This window comes from Heloderma suspectum, chromosome 15, assembly GCF_057233095.1.
Source record: "Heloderma suspectum isolate Gila_16-S chromosome 15, 16-S_ref, whole genome shotgun sequence".
NCBI classification, from domain to species: Eukaryota; Metazoa; Chordata; class Lepidosauria; order Squamata; family Helodermatidae; genus Heloderma; species Heloderma suspectum.
Window position 1 is genome coordinate 1,742,915 of NC_139472.1, and position 24,865 is coordinate 1,767,779.

Genomic DNA, 24,865 nt, shown 5'->3' on the forward strand with positions numbered 1-24,865 from the left:
GGGGAGCAGCATAGCCCCCTGCCCCTCAGGAAAGAGGAGCTGGTATGGAGAAAGGAGCCTGCTCATTTCAGAAATCGATGAGAGACAACATATGGATTTTTGGCCCCAGCAAAGGGCAACCAAAACTGAAGCGTTTTCATTTAGACAGATAAGCAAAGGGCACGATCCTATGCCTGTTTGGACAGAGAAAACGTCCTACAACTCTCAGCATTCCTCAGCCAGCCTAAAGGGGTCATCCCATGAAGGTGGCGGGGTGGGGGAGATGCAGAACTGATAAAAGGACGTTGTCAGGAAATAATTTATGGCATTCGCTACCACAAGACATGACAATGGCCTCTTTTGCCTGGAGAACTCCAGAGGGCCAGAGTGACGTTATGCACCCCTATTCTAAAGATACCATATGGTGACAAGCTTTATTTATTTATTTTTTTTAAAAAAACTTTTATTTCTCAGACAAAAGTAATAAATAGGGTTAGAAAACCAGAGTTTAAAAACAAGAAGAGAAACTCCATTTTAACAAGGAACAGGCCAATGGAAGCTCTGGAGGGCGGCTCAGTGGCAGAAGGGATGGAGGGGGGGCGACTGAGGCTGGCTGCATGTTTTCCCCTTCCATGGGTGTCCAGTACTGTCAGGCTACTGAGCGCGGCCCAGTGTGGGGGAACTCTGGTCCTCGGGGAAGGCCACGTGGGAAGAAACATGTTACTGGCTGCTCGGAGCGCGTCTTGTGTTCTCACTCGCCAGAAGCCTGCATCTGCTTGCAGAAGGCGTCAAACTGCTGCTGCTCCAGCTCCGTCATCACCCGGTTCAGGGCGTAGATCTGTGTCCAACCAGACAGCGGCATGTTAGAAGACGAGGCCCCCCACCACCGCAGCACCCGGAAAAGCAGCTCCGCTCCCCAGGCCTTTCTCAACTGCTGCGTCACTGATTCCAAAAAGCCTCCCTGAGGATGAGAAGGACCCTCCCTCCCATCTCCATTTGCTTTCTTTGCTCCTGTCCCTCACCACTTGTGCAACTCCCTGCCACCACAAGGCACGTCCATTTGGTTGCTGCTCTGGGACCTTTCTGGGTGAAGAGCAGCAACAGGATGGATTATTTTTCTAAGTAAGTGAGTGTGCAGTAGTCTGTGTCTGAACATGGAGATTCCAACTTAGTCACCATGGTCCCAACAGCCCTCTCCTTCTCCTCCATCAATTTGCCCAGCCCTTTCTAACAAGTCATCTTGAGGTAGTAGAAGCGGGTTCCATCCACCGATTGCACATTACAGACTGCCTCTGACCACGGAGGTTCCTCTTAATTATCACATCTGTTATATTTAAGTCTGGTGACCCTTCCCACCCCCTCTGTGAGTTTTTTCCACCCCCCTTAAAGCCACCTGCTAGTGGCTGCTGCAGCTACATCATGTGGCAGTGAGTGCCGTAGGTCAATTGTGTGCTGCCACTGAATTTGCCTGCCCACTTTTGGAAAGGCGTTATGACGGCCTTGCTTTGGCGCTGTTTTGTCCTTGTTCATCCGTATAAGAATAAAAGAACAGAAAACCCATGCTAGATCACACCCAGGGTCCGCCTAGTCCAGCATTCTGTTCACACAGTGGCCAACCAGCTGCCCATAGTGAATTTAGGGATGTAACAAAAACCCTGATGATGGATCAGACAAAGCGTCCACCATTTTTCTTGGGTGGAAGGGTGCTGACTGCAACAGCACCCTGCCACCCAAGTTCCCCAGCCGCTGGTGCACCTAGGCATCCTGCCTCTGGTACTAGAGATGGCATATAGCCACCAGGACTAGTAGCCATTGATAGCCTTCTCCTCCAGGAATTTGTCCAATCCAACGTGTGTGTGTGTGTGTGTATATATGCACACATGTGCGCAAACACACACAGATATGAATGATAGACCAACAACAGAGTCATTTCTAAATATATTTAGAACTAAGTGTCCTGGTTTCTGCCCTCATCAGTAGCTGGGATGTAAGCCCCTTTGGGTTCCTTGCAAGAGGAAAAAAGGCATGATAGAAATGGAGTAATAATGAAAATAATAACAAGGATACTTGCTTATTATTATTTATTACAATTCCAATCTACCCAATAACTAATGTTCTATACATATACATTCACTGTTTATTACTGATAGGATTTATTTTATTTTTTTAAAATTTATTTACAATTATTATATACTGCTCCACATCAAAGATTTTGGAGTGGTGAGCAAGATAAAAGAATAAAACCCCATAATTAAAACATCTTAAAAGGACAGATTCTGAACTTAATAACCCACAGCTGGTCACGCAGAAGGGCCTCTCGAAATAATGTCTTCAGGAGGTGCCAGAAGGAACACAACGTTGCCGCCTGCCCAACCTCCAAAGGCAGGGAGTTCCACAGAAAAGGGGCCACCAGCACACTGAAGGCTCTTTTCCTGGTGGACTCCAACCTGGCCATGGGTCCATGTGGAACCACCAGGAACATATCCTCTGATGACCTCCATGACGGAGCAGATTTGGTAAGGGAGAAGGCGCTTTCTCAGGTATCCTGAGTTGTGTAGGGCTTTGTACGCTAGTACTAATACCTGAAACCTGGCCCGGTAGCGAATAGGCAGCCAGTGCAGTTCATGCTGAAAGGGGCAGCTACCAACAACAGCCAAGCTTCTGCGTTCTGCACGAGCTCCAGCTTCCGGAGAAGCCTTAAGGGCAGCCCCACATAGAGTGCATTGCAGTAATCCAGTCTTGAGGATACTAATGCCTGTACCACAGTGGCCAAGCTATCCCTGTACAGGAGAGGCTGTTGCTGGCGAGCCAGCCGAAGCTGATAAAAGGCACTCCGAGCCGCCGCGGCCACTTGGGCCTCCAGCGACGACGACGGATCTAGGAGAATCACAGAATAGTACATAGAAAAGTACCGCCAGACTACGGACCTGACCTTTCAGAGGGAGTGCGATCCCATCCAGAACAGGCGATGTGCCCATCTCCCGGACCGGGGAACTGCTCGCCTGCGGGGCTCCCGCCTTGCCAGGATTCAGCTTCAGCTTATTGGCCCTCGCCCAGCCTCAGCCCAGGCCCCGATCCAGGCCTTGCTCAGCCTCCCCCGAGTCAGATGTCACAGGGAGATGGAGCTGTGCGCCATCAGCATACTGACAGCGTTCAGCTCCAAATCCCCTAATCACAGAACCATAGAACAGTAGGGCTGGAAGGGGCCCACAAGGCCATCGAGTCCACCCCCCTGCTCAATGTACCCTTGAAGACGGTTCGGAAGCTGCAGCTGGTACAGAACGCGGCGGCTCGCCTGATTAAAGGCAGCCGCTGGCGAGATCACATCACTCCAGTGCTGAAGGAGTTGCACTGGTTACCAGTTGTTTTCCGGGCCAAATTCAAGGTGTTGGTTTTGACCTTTAAAACCCTATATGGTTCCGGCCCAGCCTATCTTAAGGAGCGCCTCCAGCAGCACCAGACAGGCCGCTTAACAAGATCAGCCTCGGATGGCCGTCTCTCTGTCCCATCAGCCAGGACAGCTAGACTGGTGGGGACGAGGGAGAGGGCCTTCTCTGTGGTGGCCCCCACTCTGTGGAACTCCCTCCCTAGGGAACTCCGCCATGCCCCCTCTTTAATGAGCTTCCGCCGTGCATTAAAAACGTGGTTGTTCAGGCAGGCATTTGGGGTGGGTTAGGGTATTTTAGAAAATGTTTTTGTTGTAGAATTTTATTGTTTTAAACTGTTTTATTGTACGTTGTACATCGCCCAGAGTGGCTGGGTGGCCAGCCAGATGGGCGATTGATAAATTTAATAATAAATAAATAAAAATGCAGGAGCCCAGTCAGAGCATCCCTGACAGGCGGCTGCCCAGCCTCATCCTGAAGGCCTGCAGTGTGGGAGAGCCCACCGCCTCCCTGGTAACAATAACCACTGGCACGTTCCTACAGATGCTAGGCAGCGCTGGGGACAAGAGGCCCGCGGGACGCCGCAGCTCACCTGCCAAGGGGCCGAGGGACGCACGGCTCCTTCTCCCTGCGACCTCTGGCTCGGGAGAGGCTGCGCAAGGCCTGGGTCGGGGGCCAATAAGAAGCGGGGTGCACGAGGCGAAAACCAGCACGCCGCTAACCTACAAGTGCTGCCGATGGCGGCTAGTCCTGATGGCGGCTCGCGCTGCCGCCCACCCCAGAGGCAGGGCACTGGGGAGGCCGGCTCTCGCAGTCCCCCTCGCACGCCAGCTCTCGCGAGAGCGGCGCGGGGAAGGGCGCGGCCCCGCCCACCTACCTCCGCGCGCTGCCGCTGCTTGAGCTCCTGCTGGGCCGCGCGCTGCTTGGCCTTCTCCAGGCGGCTGTTGTGGCCGCCGGCGCCGGAGGCCTCCTTGGCCCTGGGCGGCGGCGCCTGCTGGGCAGGCAGGGCCGCCGGCGGCTTCTCTCGCCGGCCGCCGCCGGGCTCCATCCTCCGACGGGACACGGCGGCCGAGCCAGCAACGGCGCACGCGCGGAGGCGGCCGCTCCGCCCACGCCGCGCGTCTCACACGGCGCACGCGCCGGGAGCGGCTGCTCTACCCTCGGCCTCTCTATGGGAGCTAGGGGACCACAGAGACGGGAAGAGGGAGAGCGGCGCCTCCCCAGGCCGGATAGGGTGCTCCCAGTTCAGGCGGCGCTCTTCAGCGCCCCCCGCGGCGGCCCTCCGGCCGCTCCCGGGGCCCGGCGGGCGGACGCGCGGCCGAGCGCGGGCCGTGTTCCGGGCGCGCCGCGGGCGCCCCAGCGCTCCGGCCATTCGCCAGGCCGCCCCGTGCCGCCCCGCCGGCGAGGGGCTGGGCGAGAGCGGGGCGCAGGGGAGCCCCGCGGCGCAGTTCCCGGCGCAGGCGGCCCCGGCAGCCCCTTGCCGGGCTCGAAGGCGACGTCCTGCCCCCGCGCCCGGGGAAGGGCCGCAGCCCAGCCCAGCCCGGGGGGAACCGGGCTGGCGAGGCGAGCGGCGTCTGCACCGCCCCCGCCCCCGCCCCGAGCAGCCCCGGCGCCAGCCAAGGGCCCCGTGCCGGCCGCGGCGATGGGTCGCGGCGCGCCCCTCGAGCGGCGTCGGCGGCCGCGCCCCCGCCCGGCTGGGCTCGGCCTGCGCGCGCGCCGCCAGGCGGACGGAGGCGGCGTCGCGCGGCCGGGAGAGGCGGAGCGCCGCCCGACGCCGCCGGCCGCGCGGGGCGCAGGGAGGAGCCGCGGCGGGGCCGGGGAGGCGGCCGGGCGGGCTCGGCGGCGGGAGGCGGCTGCTCGCGGCGCGCGCCCCGCTGCGCCCCTCCCCTCCCCTCTCCGCCCCGCCCGACGCCGCCCAGCGCGGCGCGGCGCGGCCATGGCGGGCGCGGGCGCGCCGTGCAGCCTGCAGGACGAGCTGGTGTGCCCCATCTGCCTGAGCCTGTACCAGGACCCGGTGAGCTTCGGCTGCGAGCACTACTTCTGCCGGCGCTGCATCGGCGAGCACTGGCGCCGGCAGGAGGCGCAGGCGGCGCCGGCCCGCGACTGCCCCGAGTGCCGGCGCGCGTTCGCCGAGCCGGCCCTGGCGCCCAGCCTCAAGCTGGCCAACATCGTGGCGCGCTACGCCGCCTTCCCGCTCGACGCCATCCTGCGCAGCGCGCAGCACCGCGGCGCCGCCGCCGCCGCCTGCGCCAAGGAGCACGGCAAGGTCAAGCTCTTCTGCCTCTCCGACCGCGCCGTCGTCTGCTTCTTCTGCGACGAGCCCGCCGTGCACGAGCAGCACCAGGTCACCAGCCTCGACGACGCCTTCGACGAGCTCCAGGTGCGCGGCGGCCCGGCGGCGGACGGGCCCCAGCCCCGGCGGCCTTGGCCGGGCTCCCGGGCGGGCGTGCAGGGAGAGGGGGGCCTGTTGCCCCCGAAGGCGGGTGCGGGGCCGCCTCCTCTTCCGAAGTAGCTGTTTGCTGTGAGCCTCCAGAGGTTGAGGGACGACAACACCCGTCTTCCCGGGCCATCCCTGTAGTCTGGGTGTGGATGGGCTGCCGCTCCCATCGTCGTTGGCCATGCTCCCGGGGGGGCATGCAGGGAGAGGGGGGGCCTGTTGCCCCCCTGGAGGAGCAGAGCGGGTGGCCATGCAGGGCTGCTGCAGTGGATGGACTACCACTCCCATCGTCGTTGGCCATGCTCCCGGGGGGTGGCATGCAGGGAGAGGGGGAGCCTGTTGGCCCCCTGGAGGAGCAGTGCAGGGGCTGCTGCAGTCCGGATGTGGATGGACTACCAGCCCCATCGTCCTTGGCCATGCTCCCGGAGGGACACGCAGGGAGAGGGGCAGCCTGTTGCTCCCTGAAAGTGGGTGCGGGGCTGCCTCCTCCAAAGTAGCTGTTTGCTGTGATCCTCCAGAGGTTGAGGGACAACAACACCCATCATCCTTGCCATCCCTGTAGTCTGGATGTGGATGGACCACCACTTCCATCATTCTGCGCCATGCTGCTGGGGGGACATGCAGGGAGAGCGGGAGCCCCTTGCCCCCCTGAAGGAGCAGGGCGGGTGGGGGTGCAGGGGTTTTCAGGGAGGGAGCCTGTTGCCCCCCTGGAGGAGCAGGGGGAGGTGGGTCTGTGGTGGGCCTGCCCCCTCTGAGGGAACTGCTGGCTGTGGCTCTCCGGATGTGAATGGACAACAACTCCCATTATCTCTGGCCACGCTGTCTGGGGTTGATGAGAGTTGGAGCCCCAGGACGTCTGGAAGGTTTTGCCCTGGAGGGTTTCCTGGCTCAGCAGGCACCCTGAGATGTTCCTGGCCACGATCCACAGCCATTAGAAAAAAAAACCCAGGGGGCAAGTTAAGGAATGGAAGCAGGCGCTGGCCATGATGGCCAAATGGGCCTCCAGGGCAGAAGGCAGGAGATCTCCGGCTTGGGGGTGACGTTGCGGGAGGGCTGGGCCCCCCCTCCCCTCCCCTCCCCCTCCCCCTCCCCCTCCCAGAGCCGGCGTCTGCTTGGCTGCTGGGGAAGTCCGGGTGCTGGGCGGGACGGACCTTGAGCTCCACCTGGGGTTGCTTTTTGCCTGTTCCCATCGCCAAGGCCGTGGTGGTGGGCACACAGCGGGGGGCTCTTTTCTCCCGCCCAGACCCAGAGGAACAGGGGGGGCTTCTTCTAGGGCAGCTGGGTCCCCTCGAGATGTGTGGATTGCAGTGCCTAGCACAGGTGGCTGGGGGGACCCAGTGCCCAGCATGCCTGGAGGGCGCCAGGATCAGGAAGGCGGATCTTGCGCAAGCTGAAGAAGACGCCCTGTGCTTGAGCCAGGCCGCTGCGCCCTCGAGTGCTTCTTCTCGCATCGGAGAAGCCTCTCTCTGGCCCTGCTAGCCGAGACTTGTTTGCATGGAGATGCCCAGGCTTGAACCCAGACCCCATTTGGCGCTGTCCCTTCTGAGCACAGGCCCACCCTTTAGAACGTGCTCTGCCTGCCGTATGCGCAGTCAGGCCTTTGGTCCCTTCCGCAGGCCGGATGGGGAACCTCCACGGGCAGGTTTGCCTGCAGGCCAGAGGTTCCCCTCCCCTGGTCCCCAGTGACTGGCAGAGGCTCTCCAGGGCCTCGGGGAGGGAAGGGTCTTCCCCAGCCATACCTGGAGATGCTGCCCCGTGGGGGGATTGAACCTGGGATTCTCTGTGTGCAAAGCCTGTTCCCTCCATATCAACAAATGCACATGGCTGGCTAAGAGGCTGCCACCAAGATGGCCGCCCTTTGGGGCATCAGGTCAGAAGCCCCCCTGCAATACACAGGTTGGCCACTTGTGACCCCCCAGCTGTTCTGGCCCTAGCCAGGCTAACAGAGGGTGAGGGCTGCTGGGAGTCGTAGGCTGAAACATCTGAAACCCCTGCTGTAAAGGGAAGCATCCTCTGTGTGTGTGTGTGTGTGTGGGGGGGGGAGGATTTATTGAAGGAGGGTTTATCGAGGGAAGGGTTGTTCCCTAACTTCTCTCTGCCCGCTTTCCCCCTTTTCCCCCCCAATGTGGAAGGCCTTGTGGCTTCTGGAGTGAATCCAGGAGGAGAGCCAAGTGGTGGTGTCACCCAAGACCAATGACTTGTTGTCTCCATTGCAGCGGGAACTCAAGGAACAGCTGCAGATGCTGCAGGACAGCGAGCGAGGCCACAACGAAGCCCTGGCCCTGCTCAAGCGACAGCTGGCCGAGACGAAGGTAAGGGCCGGCACTGTGTCTCACAAGAACACGCTGGGCTTTGCTCGGAAGGGCCGCTTGCAAGGTCGCATCCAGAACCGAATGTTGTTGTTGTTGTTGTTTGTATTGCTACTACTGTTGCATTTATATCCCGCCTTTTTCCTCTTGCAAGCAACCCAAGGCGGCTTACCTTCTCCTCCTCCTCCTCCTCTCCATTTTACCCTCACAACAACAACCCTGTGAGGTAGGCTGGGCTGAGTCACTGACTAGCCCAAAGTCACCCAGGGAGCTTCGTGGCTGAGTGGGGACCAGAACCCGGGTCTCCCCAGGCCTAGCCCGACACTTTAACCACTCCACCACACTGGCTCTCTGTTGGGTCCTTCATCTGTGGTCCCTCTGGGTCAGTGGAGGGCAGGTTTAATGTATTTCCTAGTCGAATCAAGTCAGGTTTATTGACGTGTGCATGATGATTGGTGGTGTGCAATTATTCGGCGGGTTCACGATGAATCGCACCAAACGTACACCTGATAATATTCTGCAGCGATGAAGTTGATCGCAGCGATGAACAAATTGTCAAAGCCAGCAAAGCTGCAGGACAGCTTCAGCCACTGATGCAGTCCACACTCCGTTCCTAGCACAACAATCCATCTGTAGTCCAATAAACCACCGCAAGCCATTCGCAATCTGTGCATCCAAACTAGCAAAAATCACTAGAGAGCCTCACCTGGGTTGAGAGGTTCACCTTGAGCGTGGTGCAGGATCCTGACCTCCTAGGACCGTGAGAAGCTGTGTTATATCAAGTCAAATGGTTACTCCATCTAGCCCAGCTATTGTCTGTACTGACCAGCAGCAGCAGCTCTCCAGGGTTTCAGGCAGGATTCTTTCCCAGCCCTACCTGGAGATGCTGCCAGGGATCAAACCTGGGACCTTCTGCCTGCAGAGTAGGGGCTCTGCCCCTGAACTACGGCCCTTCCCCTAAAAGTGAAGTATGATTCCAGTCCTCATGATTCTGACTAAAGGTCTGATTTAAGTGAGAACACAGGAAGCTGCCTTAGACTGTCAACAGCATTGTCGACACTGACCGGCAGCCGTGGCTCTCCAGGGTTTCAGGCAGGATTCTTTCCCGTCCCAACCTAGAGATGCTGCGGGGGATGTAACCTTGGACTGTCTCCGCCACAGAGCTGTGGCCCTTCTCTTTGGGCTTCCAACTCCATTCTGTCATGAAAGGGGCTCCTTTAGGCCAAGTGTGGGCAGAAGCTAGATCTCCAGATGTTTTAGACTTAAACTCTGGCTAGTAGGAATGATAGGAAGTGGGAGTCTAACAGCTCTGGAAAGCGCCTGGTTGGGGAAGGCTGTTGTAGGAGATCTGCCTCCCCCCACCCAAACCTTTGGAGGTGGCACCAGCCCTGCGGAGGGGATATTGAGGCCTTTCTTCCTCATGTTCTTTTCCTGGTCTAAATCTCACCACGTCCCTCATGATGCCACTGTTAGCCCACGAGAAGAATCACGCCGGTGCTTGTGCATTCCCCGCCCAGTGGCACTGACAGCAGTTTGGGGAGGGGCTGCTTAACATCTGTTTGAACATCTGTTCCCCCAGTTCTGATAAAAGTCAGGCCCCTGCCCCCGGCTTTAAGAGATTCGGGAGATCTGTGGTCCTTGCGACAACACTCTTTTGGGTCGGGACCTCCAGGGTGTGCTTCTCGCCCTCCAGTCCTCTGCCAAGAGCTTGCGGGCCACGATTGGGGAGGCCTTCGAGAGGCTGCACCGGCTGCTGCGCGAGCGCCAGAAGGCCATGTTGGAAGAGCTGGAGGCTGATACGGCCCGGACCCTGACGGACATCGAGCAGAAAATCCAGCGCTATAGCCAGCAGCTGCGCAAGGTGCAAGAGGGCGGCCAGATCCTGCAGGAGCGGCTGGCCGAGCCGGACAAGCACGCCTTCCTGGCCGGCATCGCCTCCCTCTCCGACAGGTAGGCGGAGAGCGGCCGGGGTGGAGATGGGCCAGCAAAGGGCGATGGGCACTGATGCGGGCTTTCCTGGGGAAGGTCCCTGTGCCAGTTAGACTCCTTTGCATGGGGGATTTGCCTCGGGACATGTCCGCTGTGCTTTCTGGATGCCCTCGGGCCTAGAGAGGGACTGAATTTTATTTTACTTGTATTTAGTAAACAACGAAGCTAAGAAGAAAGTGCCCCATGCTAATTTTTTTTGTCCCAATATTGGACTTGAAATATGTCAGGGAAAGAATTGAAGTGCATTTAATGTGATTTAAGGCGCAAACCTGTGCTTGTTTAGAAAGAACAATGTCCAGCAACTCCCAGTATTCCCCAGTCAGCATGGCTGGCTGGCAAATGCTAGAAGTTGTAGGACTTCTTTCTGTTTAAACATGCATAGGATTGCATCCTTAATAGCTATGCTATGTAGATTTATTTTTTTTTCTGGAATGCTTGTAAATATTTAAAGACACTAGCATGACCTTCCCTCATGTTGTATCAATGAATGAATGAATGAATCAATCAAAATTTATTGTAGTCACAGTCTTGTTCAAAGCACAGAGAAACGCCAAGATCGTTCAAATTTAACATGGATAATTAACAATAGATGGACTGAAATCAATGACAAAATACTTCAAAATAACTAAGATAAGAAATATGATATGCTACATTAAAATATCCAGATTAGGATATATAGCATATAAGCTAAAGAATATAGGATAGTAAATTAGAATATAGAAATTAGAATATTTGGTACATATATAAGCTAGGGAAAGGCCAACCCAAGTTGAATTTAAGCAGAGAAAAACCTTTTATGTACCTTTGCAGCAAAAAAAATAAAAATCTGGCCATTATTTCTGTTATTTTTTTCCCCCTCATCCGCTAGTAAATAAACAAGGTACCATTCAAAAGTCCTACCTGGGCATTTCAATAGGATAGGAGTTAATAATCTGTACTGGCCATCTTGATAGAAGCTACATTGGTTTGATACCTTTGTGGAAGGTGGTATATTAATAAATAATAATACTAATACATACCCCCCAAAAGTGAGCTAGTGTTTCTATAGCCCCGGCCCCATAGGGGCAAAGCAATTCATGATAAGGAGTACCTAAGAAATGGCCATCCAGTACAGTGAAGGGCTGGCAATTAAATGTAGCCCTGGAAAAAAACAAATGCTATTTGGGGACAGTTATGTTCTCCAGATAATTGGCATGACCTATTGGAAAGTCAAAAGACAAACCCGAGTGGAGTGGAGAACTAGTTTTTCGGGCTGCAGAGATAGACTACTGTTTGTCCATATAAATAATCTGGCAGTGACGATAAGAGTCTGCCTCACAGGGGCCCTGTGTGAGCAGAAAAATGGCCATGCTTGCCATTGCTTAATACTATATTTCCAGTTGGTGTATATTCATTGTTTCTAATGAAGTTAGAATTGGAAAATTTCCTGCAGGAAAAAAAAGCGCCGAAAAATTTTCCAATCTGGAAAACTTTCCGTCCTGCATCCCTGGTTCTGGGGTTGGCAGAGTGATGCTTGCTTGTGGACAGAGGGTGAGGCAGGTCGAGTCAAGGCTCCAGTATCTAAGGCACCTTCCCCCAATCTGGTGCTGTTGGCCATGCTGGCTGGGAATGATGGGAGTTGCAGTCTGACATTGCAAGGTGATCAGGTTGCAGAAAGGCTGAGTTAAGGGGCCGGTGGTTCCAGATGAGATAGCAAACCAGCGAGAGAGATGCTGTCGCTAACCTTTGCCCCCTCCTCCCCAAGGATGAAGGGAAAGATCCATGAAACCAATCTCACGTACGAGGACTTCCCCACCTCCAAGTACATGGGTCCCCTGCAGTACACCATCTGGAAGTCTCTTTTCCAAGACATCCACCCAGGTAAGTCAGCTCTTGCCCTGGCCAAAGGGAAAAAGGAAAAATCAGCAGGAAGAACATCCTCATGCTGTTGAAAACCAATTAAAGTTTACTGAATGTTGTTCTTTTTCAAAATACCGAAAAACAGATATACATGAAGGTGGAAAAATCACTCCATAAACCCCAATGAACAATGCATTCCATCTATCAAAACTGCTAGTACAGTGTTTAATGGGTTGGTTCCAGATTTAACCATACTTTTGAGTAGACCCATTGAAACCAATCTGAACACATTTGATTCCGTTGTGTATTTCTCCGAGATCCCTAGTACAGCACACGCGATGCTGTGTCTGGATGTGGTGGGAGGGAACAAAGCAACTCCACAGCGGAGGGCCTGAGCGAAGGACGCTTCCGGGATGAGTGGCACAACAGCTGAGGGGCAGTGCGAGCAGCCATTTTGTGAGAGCAGTCACGACTCTCTCAACATTCCAGATGTGCCCATCGACGCCAAAAGGCTGGGGATCCCAGGGTCTCGGGGGGCAGTTCTGTTCACTGGTGATGCTTCCCGGGGCCTTCTGCATGCAGTTCAGGTGCTGAGCTGTGGCCCCCTTCTGCCCTCGTTTGTACACGGCCTGTTGCAAGGGATGCAGCTGCGGCTCCCTGATGTCGCAGTGCCCATTCTGAGTCCCCCCCTTCTCCCCTCTCCTCCTCCTGTTTCCCCCCACCAGTGCCTGCCACGCTCACGCTGGACCCCGCCACAGCTCACCAGCGCCTCATCCTGTCCGATGACTGCACCATTGTGGCGTACGGCAACCTGCACCCGCAGCCGCTCCAGGACTCGCCCAGGCGCTTTGACGTGGAGGTGTCGGTGCTGGGCACGGAGGCTTTCGGCGGCGGGGTCCACTACTGGGAGGTGGTGGTCTCCGAGAAGACGCAGTGGATGATTGGCCTGGCCCACGAGGCCGTCACCCGCAAGGGCAGCATCCAGATCCAGCCCAGCCGGGGCTTCTACTGCATCGTCATGCACGACGGCAACCAGTACAGCGCCTGCACCGAGCCCTGGACGCGGCTGAACGTCAGGAGCAAGCTGGAGCGGGTGGGCGTCTTCTTGGACTATGACAAGGGGCTGCTGATCTTCTACAATGCCGACGACATGTCCTGGCTCTACACCTTCCGGGAGAGGTTCCCTGGCAAGCTCTGTTCCTACTTCAGCCCCGGGCAAAGCCATGCCAACGGCAAGAACGTGCAGCCGCTGCGGATCAACACCATCCGTATTTAAGGGCCGCCACTGCTCGTCTCGCCCCTGGGTGGGGAAGTCTGGGTGGCGCCGGCGTGGTGGGCAAAGTGCCCGACTGTTGATTCTCCGGAGCTCTTGCGGGAGGGTGGGTTGAGGAGGGTTCCTTGCGAGTCGCGAGGGTGGCGGAACTCTCTCCTCCAGGATGGGACAAAGGTCTGTGGAAGCTGGATCCTGGCCTCTTGCCTAGGAGCTTGCAATATTTTGGGGTCGGCCCTGATGTGTGCTTTGGGGGCTGTAGCCGGTGATGGTGCAATGTGGCCGTCTGTGGCCCGGCCAAGCGACACGGAGCGTTCGTTGGGGAAGAGAACTATCATGCCCCCCACCTACCCTCAGGCTGGTGAAGTTCACGCAGCGCAAGTCCTTCCAGGGCTACCTGTGCGTGTGCATGTCCCGAAAGATGTCCAGCCACCCCTGACGGGCAGAAATGGGAATGGGCTCCCTGGATGTTGAGAATGAACTTTGAGTTGGTCTGTTTCCCAATGTAGAGGTGGGGGTGGGGTGATGAAGAGTGGGAGCACGCAAACAAACTCAGAGAATAAATGGGAAGTTTGGGTCCCCAGTCTGAGCTGGAGGTTTGTCTGGTCACTTGCATGCTGTTTGACGAAGAAGAGTAAAAGGAAAATGAGACAGTGTGGTGTAGTGGTTTGAGTGGACGGGGGAAACCTGGGTTCCCCTGCCCATCCGTGGTGACTATGGGCCAGTCGTGATGTCTCACCCTAGCCTGTCTTTCAGGGCTGAACTTTCAAGGTTGGTGGGAGGTTGTGGGAGGTGGGGAAATGGATGCCACCCTGAGCTCCTCGGAGGAGGGCCGCCTAAAAATGTGCAACTGGAAGCTGCCAAGGAGCTGTCCGGACTCCCCTAGAAGGCGGAAAGGCGTCTCCTCAGGCTCAGCCCCTGGCAGGAAGAGCTTCATGCTCACGCGGGCCGGCATTCGCTGTATGTGCCCTCCACCCCTTTTGCCCTCAGCCCCGCCCACCGCTGGGATGTGGCCCCTAAGAGCTCCTCCGAAGTTGCCTGCGGCTGGAAGAGCCCCCCCCCCGAGCGAAGGGAGCCCCGCACTTAGCGGGCAGATGGCGTTGAGCAACTGTCGTGACACGAATGATTCCAGCTCCACTGAACAGCTGCAGGCAACGGGATGATCCGAGATTTTCTGCCTGTCCCTAAAATTCGAACCCCTTTTTCTCAAGCCGCTCTACATCGTTACCGAAGCTGTCCACAAGAGGGCAGCGTTGGCTTAATTAGCGCCATTGGGCGGATCCCCGCAGCCACGGGGAAGGGAGCAATTGGAGGTGGAGGGAGTAAGAGATGCATCTTCAGTTCTCCAGGCACAGGGAAGGATCTCGCTGCTTAAATCGCTTGGACACGCCTGCCGAAACCACGCGCCTGGCAGAGAAGAGGCATTTCTTGTGTTGTTGCTTTTGATGCAGACCTCTCCGGCTGCAGTGATGGTCAAGCAAGACTCTGTAGCTGGGTTACGTAGAGATTATGAAGCATAGCAGAATCCCCTTCCCTTGCAAATCAGTGAGCGGTCTTGCAAGGCGGTGGGCGCCAACCTGGAAAGTGCAAGGTCGCAGTTTGTGCAACGGGTGCTGGGATTGCCCGGAACAACCTTCCCCCAACGGGGGTGCGCTCCAGCAGCGTGGGGATTCTAGTCCCAGACCACTGGAGGATACCCCCCATTGGGGAAATGCTGGCCAGGGATATTGGTTTTAGGAGACTCGGACGTAGCCAGAATTGATCAGAACCAAGCGAGAAGAGGGAGGCTGGCCTGAAAGGTGGTAGATCCGCAAAGCGGGGGGACATCGGAGTGTTTGAGCAGAGGTTGAAAGCCCCCTCGATTTCATTGTTGGGTTCTGACGCCCGTGAGCTCCTGTAGTCCCCTGTTCTGCACTGAACCGGGTGTTAAAACTGTTCAGTGACTGGCGCATGGGGAACCTGATTCCAGACCCCCAGTTAAGTGCTTAGGCCCCCCCACATATCAGTGTGGCCTGTAGCGGCTTGCTTTGTCGGGAGATCTCTGCAAGCATTTTGCACCCACCGATGGGCATAATTAGACTCTTCATTGAGAAGGGGAGCTGCGTGTGGATGAAGAGGCTTTCCTAGATTGGTGCAGGGAGGGGGAGCGTTGTGTCATCCCAGTGGTCTCGAGGTGTGGGCCCTTACTCCGGGCTGTGTTTTACGTAGCCGAGGCGGGGGCCCACCTCCTGTCCCTGGGGCTGCAGGGTAACCCTATCCTTGCCCGCAACAAAGGCTGGCAGGGCCCCACCCCACTGAGTTATGTGCTACATCTCCACCCTGTGTTCTCCACTTCCCACAGCTGGCCTGTTCCCGGAAGAGGCGGCCATGTCATCACAACTTACTGTCCCTGACAGCCAGCGGCCTGGAATATAGATACTGGGGGCAAGGCGAGAGGCAGTGGGGTCCTTCCTCTGTGAATGCTGTTCATTATCACCAGAAAGGCAAGAGGCTAAATTTATTTCTGTCTCTTCGATGGCGGCAGCGTTACCCTCGTGGGCCCAAGCGCCTGGGTGGGCTTTTATGGCAGCGGCAAAGGTGCTTCTCGATTCGCCTCTCTCCACTTTCGCCTTCGAACCTGATCTCCCTCATTAATTGAATCTGATACTCCTGCAGACTTGGCCCTCAGCCCAGCATGTCCTATCTGGATCATAATGCTGCATATACCCTGCCTGCCGTGGGAGAGGAGCACCCCTTTTCAGCCCTTTGTGGGAAGCCGCCCTCGTGGCAGCAGGAGGGATGCTGGCACATCTGGCCCGCCCGGAATAAGCTTTAGGAGTTGTGGGCTCAAATCCACAGGCCTTTCTGGAAGAGGCTGTGTGGATTCCCAGATCCTGTGCTGTATGTCACTTCAGCCCCAGGGCCCTTTAGTGGTGCTGAACCAGGCTTTTCGAATTGTCCAGAAGCAGAATTAAAAGAGCCTTCCACACAGCATTTAATACCGCCCAGTGTTATCCAGCAATGCCCCATGTTCAAGATCCTCCTATAATGCTTACTCACAAGTAAATCCCATTCAACAAAGGTCACTTGCAATTGTAAGAAAAGCTTAATTCCGGTCTTACCTGCTGGTCAGTTTTGGTTGCCTGTGGGTGCATATGCAGGATGGTTTACTGTCATTCCTATTTCACCTTTCTGTTGTGGCGAAATAGCGCTGTTCTACTATACAAGGGGAAAACCATGGGTTGGAACCAGGATCTGCCTTCTGCAGGTGGAAGGGATCTGCTAGCGGAAGGTCCCTCTGTAGGATTTGGGGGGGATGCCCCTGCACAGCTCATCCCATTCATCAGGGTCTCCTGACTCTGTGTAGCATTTTCAGGGGACTGAAGGGGCAGCCATGGGAAGGAAGGAGCAGGGAAGTCCATTCTGGCTTGGGATGATGGGAGTTGTAGCTTGACTCATCAGGTTGGGATAAGCTGGGACAGATGGTGCAAGGAAGAAGAATTTACCTAAAGGCACACAATTGCCTTTAAAAGCTTTCACATAAAGGCACAGTAGCCCTTAAAAGCATCAATAGATGTTTGACAAGCCATGCTGGCTGTCTGGTGCTGCTACTGGGGAGAAAAATCACTCCAAATCAGGGACGATGGTTGGAGGTGGGGGAACCAGATAACCCTAAAAGCAAAGGAATACTATAGCCTGGCAATGACAGCAGGTGGATTCCCTGTAAAAGGGGAGTGAACAAAGAAAGCCCATTCCCGAGAAGAGGGCAAGGGTGGGGGTGAGCAACCATTCTTTTTCTCTGTGTGCTTCTCCAGCAGGATACTTTTTAAAAAATGTGTGTGGAGGGCAATTCTCCTTCACTGAACTCATTCTGCTAAGCTTCCAACTACCCAGCGATGGTGCATCCTCTCCAGTATTCATTTCCCTTTCAGGTGCGAGTCAAAAATGTTGTAGTAAAAATCCCCCAAAAGGAAACAATTGATGCAACTGAGACCTTGAACATGCTTCATGGTGAACAACAAAAAGAGTCCTAGTGAACGGAAGCGACAGGCTTCTCTGCGAAAAGAAGACCCGTGACAGCAGTTTCCCCATTTTTATTGCCATTTGTTTCACATCAGTGCCACCTGAGCCCAGAAAACGGTGGCTTCTCAAAATCCTTGTATAATGCCCCAAACCAGTAATGCGACCTCCAGCTGCCATAAATCCAAACGGCTTTAACACACACACGCACAGAGTATGGAATGGGTTTTGGGTTTGCTGCATGCATAAAGGAGGAAAGGCGGCACTCAGCTGAAAGACTTTGGTAGAGTAGTGGGCAAAAGAGGAGAGAGAAAAACACACAGAGCATGCGCAAAGTTATTAGAAAATAAGAAAGCCCTGCAATGCGCCATGACTCCCTTACAAACTCAGAAACGCGATCAATCCCCCAAGCAAACAGAACTAACGTGCCTAGAAAAAAAGCTGCTCTCAGAGGATTCGGGCGAACAGTTTCTCTTCCCAACAGCCGTTGACTTGTGTGGTTTTTCCAACTGGTGGTGGTTGTAAAGACATGGTATGTTGGACCTCCCGAGAGAGACGAACCAGTTCCACCTGGTCCAGAACTCAATGGGGACGGGTGGCACAGGTCAACGCATGTTGGGTTTCAAACTGTTCACATGAATCTGTCTCGTGTGTTTCCCTTTCAGGGGAGAACATGCCACCACTTGAAATCAAACGGCTTCCGCTGGACATTCGTGCCGCAGTGGACTTCTCCCAGTTGCTTGTGGTAGGAGGAAATGTCATCAATAAATGTGCACGTCAGTCCCAGCGGCTCCAGCAGGGCGGAGACGTGCTGCTCCAAACAACACTCCGCGTCGATGATTGGCCCAAACGGCTTCGGCACACCCAGGTCTCGGGACAGAACAATCATGTTCACCTGTGTTCCAAGGGGAAAAGGAAGGGGCCGTTTTAGGGAGAGAGATGGGGCAAAGGGACTAATTTTTAAAATAAAGGCTTCAGGATACCTATGCAGGAATAAAGACTCCTTGATCATCAGAAAAAGGTGGTAGAACTGGTGTGGGGTTTTAGCGTGAGACCTGGAAAGGACCCACGTGCCCTTGAGAAAGGCTTTCTTACGCATCCTGGTGTGATGTAACTAGGGGTCTCTCACAGGGGGTGTTGAACCTCTGCCATTGAGCGAAGGTCCTTTAAAAATAAACTAGGACTCTAGTCCTCAGGGTTCTGTGTAAAGGGCTGATCCTAACAGGAAGCTGCCTTCTTACCTAGTTGGGCCATCAGTTCAACAGGTGTGTTGAAGCTCTTTCAGCCTGAGGGCAGAATTCCATTTTGGAGAAGCACTCGGGGGCTGCGTTCCAGGGGTGAGCGGGGCCAAAGGCAAGGTGGGGTGGAGCCCACATACCAGCGTGTTGTAGCTTTAGGAGAGGCATTCCAACCTTTAGACTGGGGGGAACGTGGGAACCACCCAATGAACAGCGGTTTGGGGACACAGCCCCCAAACCACGGGTAGGCTGGATTTGGCTCATTGATCAGAGGTTCAGCACCCCTGCCTTAGAGGCTACAGAGTCCAGACTTTTCCTAGGACCCCCCAGAAAGCAGCCTACTGAGTGACAGAAAGCAGAAGGACTCCTGTTTATATCCTCTATATATACATCAGCGCCAGCAGGTGGGGTGATACGTGCTGACCTCCAAATCCACCCAGACCAGAATATAGCTAGGCACTGAATTACGAGAATAAACATATATTTATTTAACAGGTCGACATTCAGAACAAACAGTCACGTGATAAAGAGTAATAGATAATGGTTCTAAAAACAACACCACCCCCCCCCCCCGCTGACAGTAACGCCTCTCCCTTTCTTCTGCCCCACCTCCCTGTCTCTGATTCTCCTCCCTCGCTAACTTAACTCTGGCCTCTAATTTCTCTCACTGACCTGGTTTGGACGACACAGCAGCCCGCCGTGGGCTAGTTCACCCCTGGGGCTCTGCAGCGCGCGCCCACCGCCATCGTGAGTATGCACGCCTTTGTGTGGGCTGAGCCCGGGTGGTGGGGGTTATCTGAGGAGCAAACAACTCTCACAGAACCCATGGTCTTTTAGGGTTCTGCAAGGGTTGTTTAGCCCTCAAATAACCCCCACCACCCGGGCTCAGATGACACAAGCCACAGCAGCCCCTGGCTGGGCCTTCATAACGTTATGAACGTTATGAACGTTCACCGTTATGAACGTTCACCGTCCTTCACCGTTCATAACGGTGGGGAGCACGTGCCGCGGCTCCTAGCAGGTAAATCAGCCCAGAATGGCTTGTGTCATGCAAATAGGCCCAATTTCTCTCTCCAACCTAACTCAATGAGCTTTCTCTGACTTCTAACCATCTCTGTCCCCCTTCTATCTTGGAAACCTCGGAAGCTGCCTTCTACTGAGTCCATCTAGCCCAGTACGGCTGATGCTGACTGGCAGGGTTTCAGGCAGGAGTTTTTCCACCCTTACCTGGAGATGCTGGAAATCAAGCCCGGGGTCTTCTGCCTGCAGAGCAGGGGCTCCACTGCTGAGCTAGGCCCCTCAACTTCACTTCCCCCCATCAATCCTTCCTCCACTCATTCCATTACCCCCAGCATGGTCTTCTCCAGCCTTCCCCAACCAAGAGCCTTCCAAAAGCGGGCTGCAACTGTCTACATGAGTGCAACCTAGCCGGGTGGTGTGAGAAGGGGGCCCAGTCTCACCATGTTGGGGAAGTAAGCCATGGCTTTCCCTTGCTTGTCCATCCTGAAGAGGGCTGGGAGGTCCATGATGTCCTTCTCTTCCAGGCCCAGCTCCTTCTTGAGGATGTCCCGGTTCCAGTCAATGCATCGCTGGTGGAAGAGGAAGGTGCTGAGTTACAGACCCTCAGGGCACTGCACAAAACAGCAATTTGGCACCGATGTGGGGCCTCCTCCCTCCCCCATCTTTTCCCTGCCACGGCCACAGGCGGTTTCCTCTCCTGTTTTCCACGGACAGATAAGGGCATTATTATCACGATAGTCATTACTAGTGGACGGACCCAGCTTCGCGCAGGTTGGGATAGTTTGATACAACGGAGCCTCAAGCAAAACTGCACTGCTGTCGGAGTTGGACACCTTGTGCTCACCCTATCTGGGTGAAGCCACACCCGCTGGCACCCCTAGGCAAGGCTCCTATGGGGCACCCCATAGTCCTCTAAGGGAGGGGGCTGCCCACTCCAATCCTGAGCCCCACAGCAGTGGGGAGGGGCAGGTGTATAACTCTGTCCCTCCTGATCTCCCCTGGCGTCAAACTGTAGACTGCAAAGCTATGTGCTGCTTAGGGAAGTCTGTCACCTAGTGACTGACGATGACACTGCCGGCATCAACCACATGGACACATTTAAATTAGTTGAACTTAAATGTGACTTTCAAACAAAATAGCCCTGAGTTGCATACCCTTCAGGTCCCCTTTGTATGTATGCCAGGTTTCAGGGGTCTTGGTTTCACTGTCTCGGAGCGATGGCAGTGATGGACCGACAGACACACAGCCTCTTTTATTATTATAAAAAGGTAAAGGTGTCCCCAACCAGTCATCTGTTGAAAAGAAAAGACACTGCTGCTCGGCAAGGACTGACGTACCTGTACGTACTGGTTCTCTTGCACCATGATCTCATTAGAGAGGACCTTGTTAATGGTAACTCGTTTCGTGTCTGTCCCAGTGTACCCTGGAAAGACAAAATGAAGAAAGCGGACCGCAAAGCGACTTGCTGTCTATCTGCACTGGCATTGTCCCTTCCTTTTGTCCGTGAGTCCCCTTGCATTATCGCACCTCCCTAAGAAAATGGGACTTCTCAGAACAAAATGCCATGTGGCCGCAGAAGAAGATGGTGGAGTGCCATGGAAGGGGATGAAGTGGCCACTCATAAGAGAAGGTGGAGTGGGTTTTTTTTGAGGGGGACAGAGACCTTATGTGGGCTCCTGAAGGAGCCAAGGGCTTCTAAGCAGATGACTGGAATCTGGATAAATTCCTTTATTTACCCCCCAAAACTGCATCCTGTCTTTTGGTCCGAATGCAACAGCTCATCATCATAAAAAAAAAATCCAACTAACAAGAACATAATGAAACTAATTAAACAGCAGCAGAAAATTTTAAAAAAAAACACACAAAGTAGAGCAGTGCCCTACAGAAATACCTGTTGGAATAACAAGGTTTTAGTTGACAATGAAAGTCAAGGGGAAGAGGAGACTTCCAACATGGACGCCAAAGGGAAGAGGAGACTTCCAACACCCCGCTTAGTGGCTTAGAAAGTGTTGTGATTCATTCGCAGCTGGCCATGTCTGAGTATTCATCTCCGTTTTAGAAGAGGAGATGTGACTGGCCCCGATGGCACAGCTGCTGGACAGCATGCAAAGGTGCTTGGGGGCTTGTGGCTGAGGGTGACCCTCCAGCTGTTGTAGCCAGAGCTCAGCCCTGGACCGAAGGTTGCCCCCATAAGCGGGTGGAGGCTGGTGGCTCCAACTTCGGTGGGGTGTGCATCTGCTCTGGGTTTCAGTCAAACGAGCCAGAATTCTAAAGGAGCTATGCAAGGTGCTGAACCCATTTGGAGGATAGGGTTCAGCATCTTGGATAGTACCTTTAGAGGTCTGGCTGCTTGTGACTGAAACCCAGAGCGGATTCAGAGCCCTGCTGACGTCGGAGGCACCACCCTCCACTACCCTTGAATGAAGACTCTGTTGCTTATTCCATGCCTGAACTCCCAAGGGCCACTTTGGCGGTGGGGTGGTGACCCCCCCCCAGGTACCAGGAGGTGAAAATTGCCACCCGGAACCCCGGGTGTTTCCCCACGCGATCAAATCCGTGCCAAGGTGCACCAACCCCCACCAGGCTGAGTCAGGTTGGAGAGGAGGTCTGAACCCCCAAATTGCCCTGGGGTCTCTAATGCGGATCAGACGTCCCGTCTGCAGCATGCCTCATCTCCGTAGCTGAGGTGTTCGTGGCAAACCACTGCCTGTGTAGCTGTGTGTGTGCGTGTGTGGACATAGCAGCTTCTGCAAGCCTTCATGCGGGGTCGAGTCGCCCCTATCAAGAGCATCAGAAGAGCCGTGCTGGATCAAACGGAGGGCCCACCTTGTCCAGCACTCTGTTCGCACAGGGGCCGACCCGCAAGCAGGGCAAGAGTGCAGCAGCCCCCTCCGGCCCATCATTGACACACACAGCCTTGCGCCTGGGACGCTTCTCGCACCCAGCAGGTGTTCCTCTTGTGGAACTCGGAGCAACAAGTAGATCAGATTCTTCCACCCAGGGCGGCTGGATAATTTACAGCTGATAACGCCCACGGCTGCAAGCATCCACACGCTGGGCCTTCCCTCCCTGTTCTTCAGGATGTAAGTTGATCTCAGTAGCTGCCACCAAGATATCTCCTTCCCCCTCCTCCCCACCCAGAAAAACGCCGCATTCGGCACAGGCGGGGGTCTGTTGCAGTGGCCTACCTTTGAACATGATGGCTTCGCCGTGACCTTCTTTCTGTTTCTCTCTGAAGAGCTTGTAGCAGGCGGAAGGGCTCGCCATGAGCATCCGGAATTGCTGAGAGAAATAGGTACAGGAGGCGCCACATGAATATCAGAACGAGGGCCAAGCTAGCAGTGAAGAGCCAATGACCAGGACTGTTGTTGTATGCTTTCCCTCATGGGGTGAACAGCAGCCTTGAAGGAGGAGATTTCAGGAGCATCTCCTCTGTGCCCAGCACAGAAATGTAGGCTAGTAGCCTTTTAAAACAGGCTAGCAAAAATACTGCCTGAATGGGTTGTTGTAAGAAGCATGGGACAATCGGTTTCTCCTCTGCCAGCCGGCTCACTCATCTACATGGAATTTCTGGCCACCCATGGTGACCAGGCAAGTAGCTAAATACTAGGATGCCCCTGTGACTTGTGCATGAATGGAATTGTGGCCCCTTCAAGCTCAGCTCCAACATCAGCCTTCCCAAACCTGGTGCTCTCCAGATGGATTGGACTACAACTCCCAGCATGACTGGCTGGGGGATACTGGGAATTGTAGCACAATGCATTGGGGTGGGGGGGACCAGCGTGGGGAAGACTGTCCTATATCCTTTCTCGTGACTGTCCCGGTCCCTCAGTCAAGCATAACATTAAAATAAATAAATCCATGGAGTCACCACCTTTTTGCCAGGAATGGGAACAAAAGTCACAAACTCATCCACATGGCCCACAGTCAGCCAATCTGAATAGAGCTCCACCGGCGACTGGACCTGCTGGGCGTAGAGGAAGTCCCGGACAACTTTGGTCATCCTTCGTCCCGCGGATCTAAGAGGGTTGGATCCCCCACAAGGTAGGAGGGGGGCAGGATGGAGGGAGGAAGGGGGGAAGGAAGAAATGGAAAGAAAGAGAAAGGGGAAAGGAAAGGAAGAATGGGAAAGGAAGGGGAACACCAGGAAGGAAGAAACGAAGAGGAAGGGGAAGAAAGAAAAGGAAAGTGAACAAGGAACAAAGAAAGAGAAAGGGGGAAGAAAGGAAAGAGGAAGGAAGGAAGGAAGGAAGGAAGGAAGGTGAAGAAGAAAAAAGGAAGGAAGGTGGAAGAAAGGAAGGGGAAGAAAGAGAAAGGAGGGTAGGAAGGGAACAAAATAAAGAATTGGGAAGAAGGAAAGAAGAAAGAAAGAAAGGAAGGAAGGAAGGAAGGAAGGAGAAGGGGAAGAAAAAGAGAAATGAAGGAAGTTAGGGGAAGAAAGAAAGAGACACAGACAAAAAAAAGGGAAGGAAGGAAGGAGAAAGCATTATGTAAACCAAAAATGGAAACGTATTTATGATAACTGGCTGAATATGAGCCAACAATGTGATGTGGCTGCAAAAAGGCCAATGCTCTTTTGGGCTGCATTCATAGAAGCATAGCTTCCAAATCCCGGGAAGTATTAGTTCCCCTCTCCTCAGCACTGGTTAGGCCTCATCTGGAGTACTGTGTCCAGTTCTGGGCACCGCGCTTGAAGAAGGATGCAGACAAACTGCAGAGGGTTCAGAGGAGGGCAACAAAGATGATCAGGGGACTGGAAACAGAGCCCTATGAAGAGAGACTGAAAGAACTGGGCCTGTTTAGCCTTGAGAAGAGAAGACTGAGGGGAGATAGGATAGCGCTGTTCAAGTACTTGAAAGGCTGTCACAGAGAGGAAGGCCCGGATCTCTTCTCCATCATCCCGGAGTGCAGAACACGGAATAATGGGCTCAAGTGACAGGAAGCCAGATTCCGGCTGAACATCAGGAAAAACCTCCTGACTGTGAGAGCCATACGGCAATGGAACCAATGACCTAGGGAGGCGGTGGGCTCTCTCCCACATTGGAGGCATTCAAGACGAGGCTGGACAGCCGTCAGGGATGCTCTGACTTGGATTCCTGTACTAAACAGGGGGCTGATCTCGATGGTCTTGTAGGCCCCTTCCAACCCTACTATTCTATGATTCTATGAATTACTTACAGAAGGAAAGCGTGTTGTCTTGAAGATCCCCCTGCCCAAGGAGCACCCAACACCACAAAAGAGAGGCGGCCAATTCATGGAACAAAGGTGGATCAGCAACTATGAGCCATGAGACTGACACGGAACCTCCTGATCAGAGGCAGTTTACCAATTGCTGGGGTGGGGTGGGGACTACAAGAGCAGGGGGAGGGCTCTTCCTTCCTTGCCCTATGAATTCCCCA

General features: G+C 54.8%; 3 protein-coding genes across 7 annotated transcripts in view; 1 reads left to right on the forward strand and 2 right to left on the reverse strand.

Annotated features, from left to right (window-relative positions):
• Positions 1–387: 387 nt before the first annotated feature.
• On the reverse strand, positions 388–4,428 carry SVBP (small vasohibin binding protein). 5 transcript variants are annotated; one of them, XR_014786029.1, is made up of 3 exons: positions 4,243–4,428; positions 2,562–2,856; positions 433–817 (listed from the first exon to the last, which is right to left on the reverse strand). XR_014786029.1 is itself a non-coding variant. In XM_084822032.1 (2 exons), the coding sequence occupies exons 1-2, from the start codon at positions 4,411–4,413 to the stop codon at positions 731–733; spliced, it is 258 nt and encodes an 85-aa protein (XP_084678158.1). In that variant the 5' UTR covers positions 4,414–4,428; the 3' UTR covers positions 388–730. The 5 variants fall into 5 exon arrangements, 2 of the variants coding, with proteins under 2 accessions (XP_084678158.1, XP_084678157.1); XM_084822032.1 differs by lacking the exon at positions 2,562–2,856 and having other exon boundaries at positions 388–817; XR_014786027.1 differs by lacking the exon at positions 2,562–2,856 and having other exon boundaries at positions 403–817; positions 2,912–4,428.
• Positions 4,429–5,272: 844 nt separating this feature from the next.
• On the forward strand, positions 5,273–13,865 carry TRIM62 (tripartite motif containing 62). Its single transcript, XM_084822028.1, has 5 exons — positions 5,273–5,745; positions 8,019–8,114; positions 9,805–10,061; positions 11,845–11,960; positions 12,665–13,865. The coding sequence occupies exons 1-5, from the start codon at positions 5,302–5,304 to the stop codon at positions 13,213–13,215; spliced, it is 1,464 nt and encodes a 487-aa protein (XP_084678154.1). The 5' UTR covers positions 5,273–5,301; the 3' UTR covers positions 13,216–13,865.
• A 3,401-nt stretch (positions 13,866–17,266) lies between these two features.
• LOC146335172 (protein-arginine deiminase type-2-like) overlaps positions 17,267–24,865 on the reverse strand; it is a 45,540-nt gene continuing 37,941 nt past the window's right edge. Inside the window, exons 12-16 of the mRNA XM_084822029.1 lie at positions 23,341–23,485; positions 22,655–22,748; positions 20,804–20,889; positions 19,907–20,035; positions 17,267–18,103 (exon numbers count right to left, since the gene is read on the reverse strand). Coding sequence (XP_084678155.1) covers positions 17,870–18,103; positions 19,907–20,035; positions 20,804–20,889; positions 22,655–22,748; positions 23,341–23,485 — 688 coding nt within the window. The 3' untranslated portion in view covers positions 17,267–17,869. The remainder of the gene's footprint in view (positions 18,104–19,906; positions 20,036–20,803; positions 20,890–22,654; positions 22,749–23,340; positions 23,486–24,865) is intronic.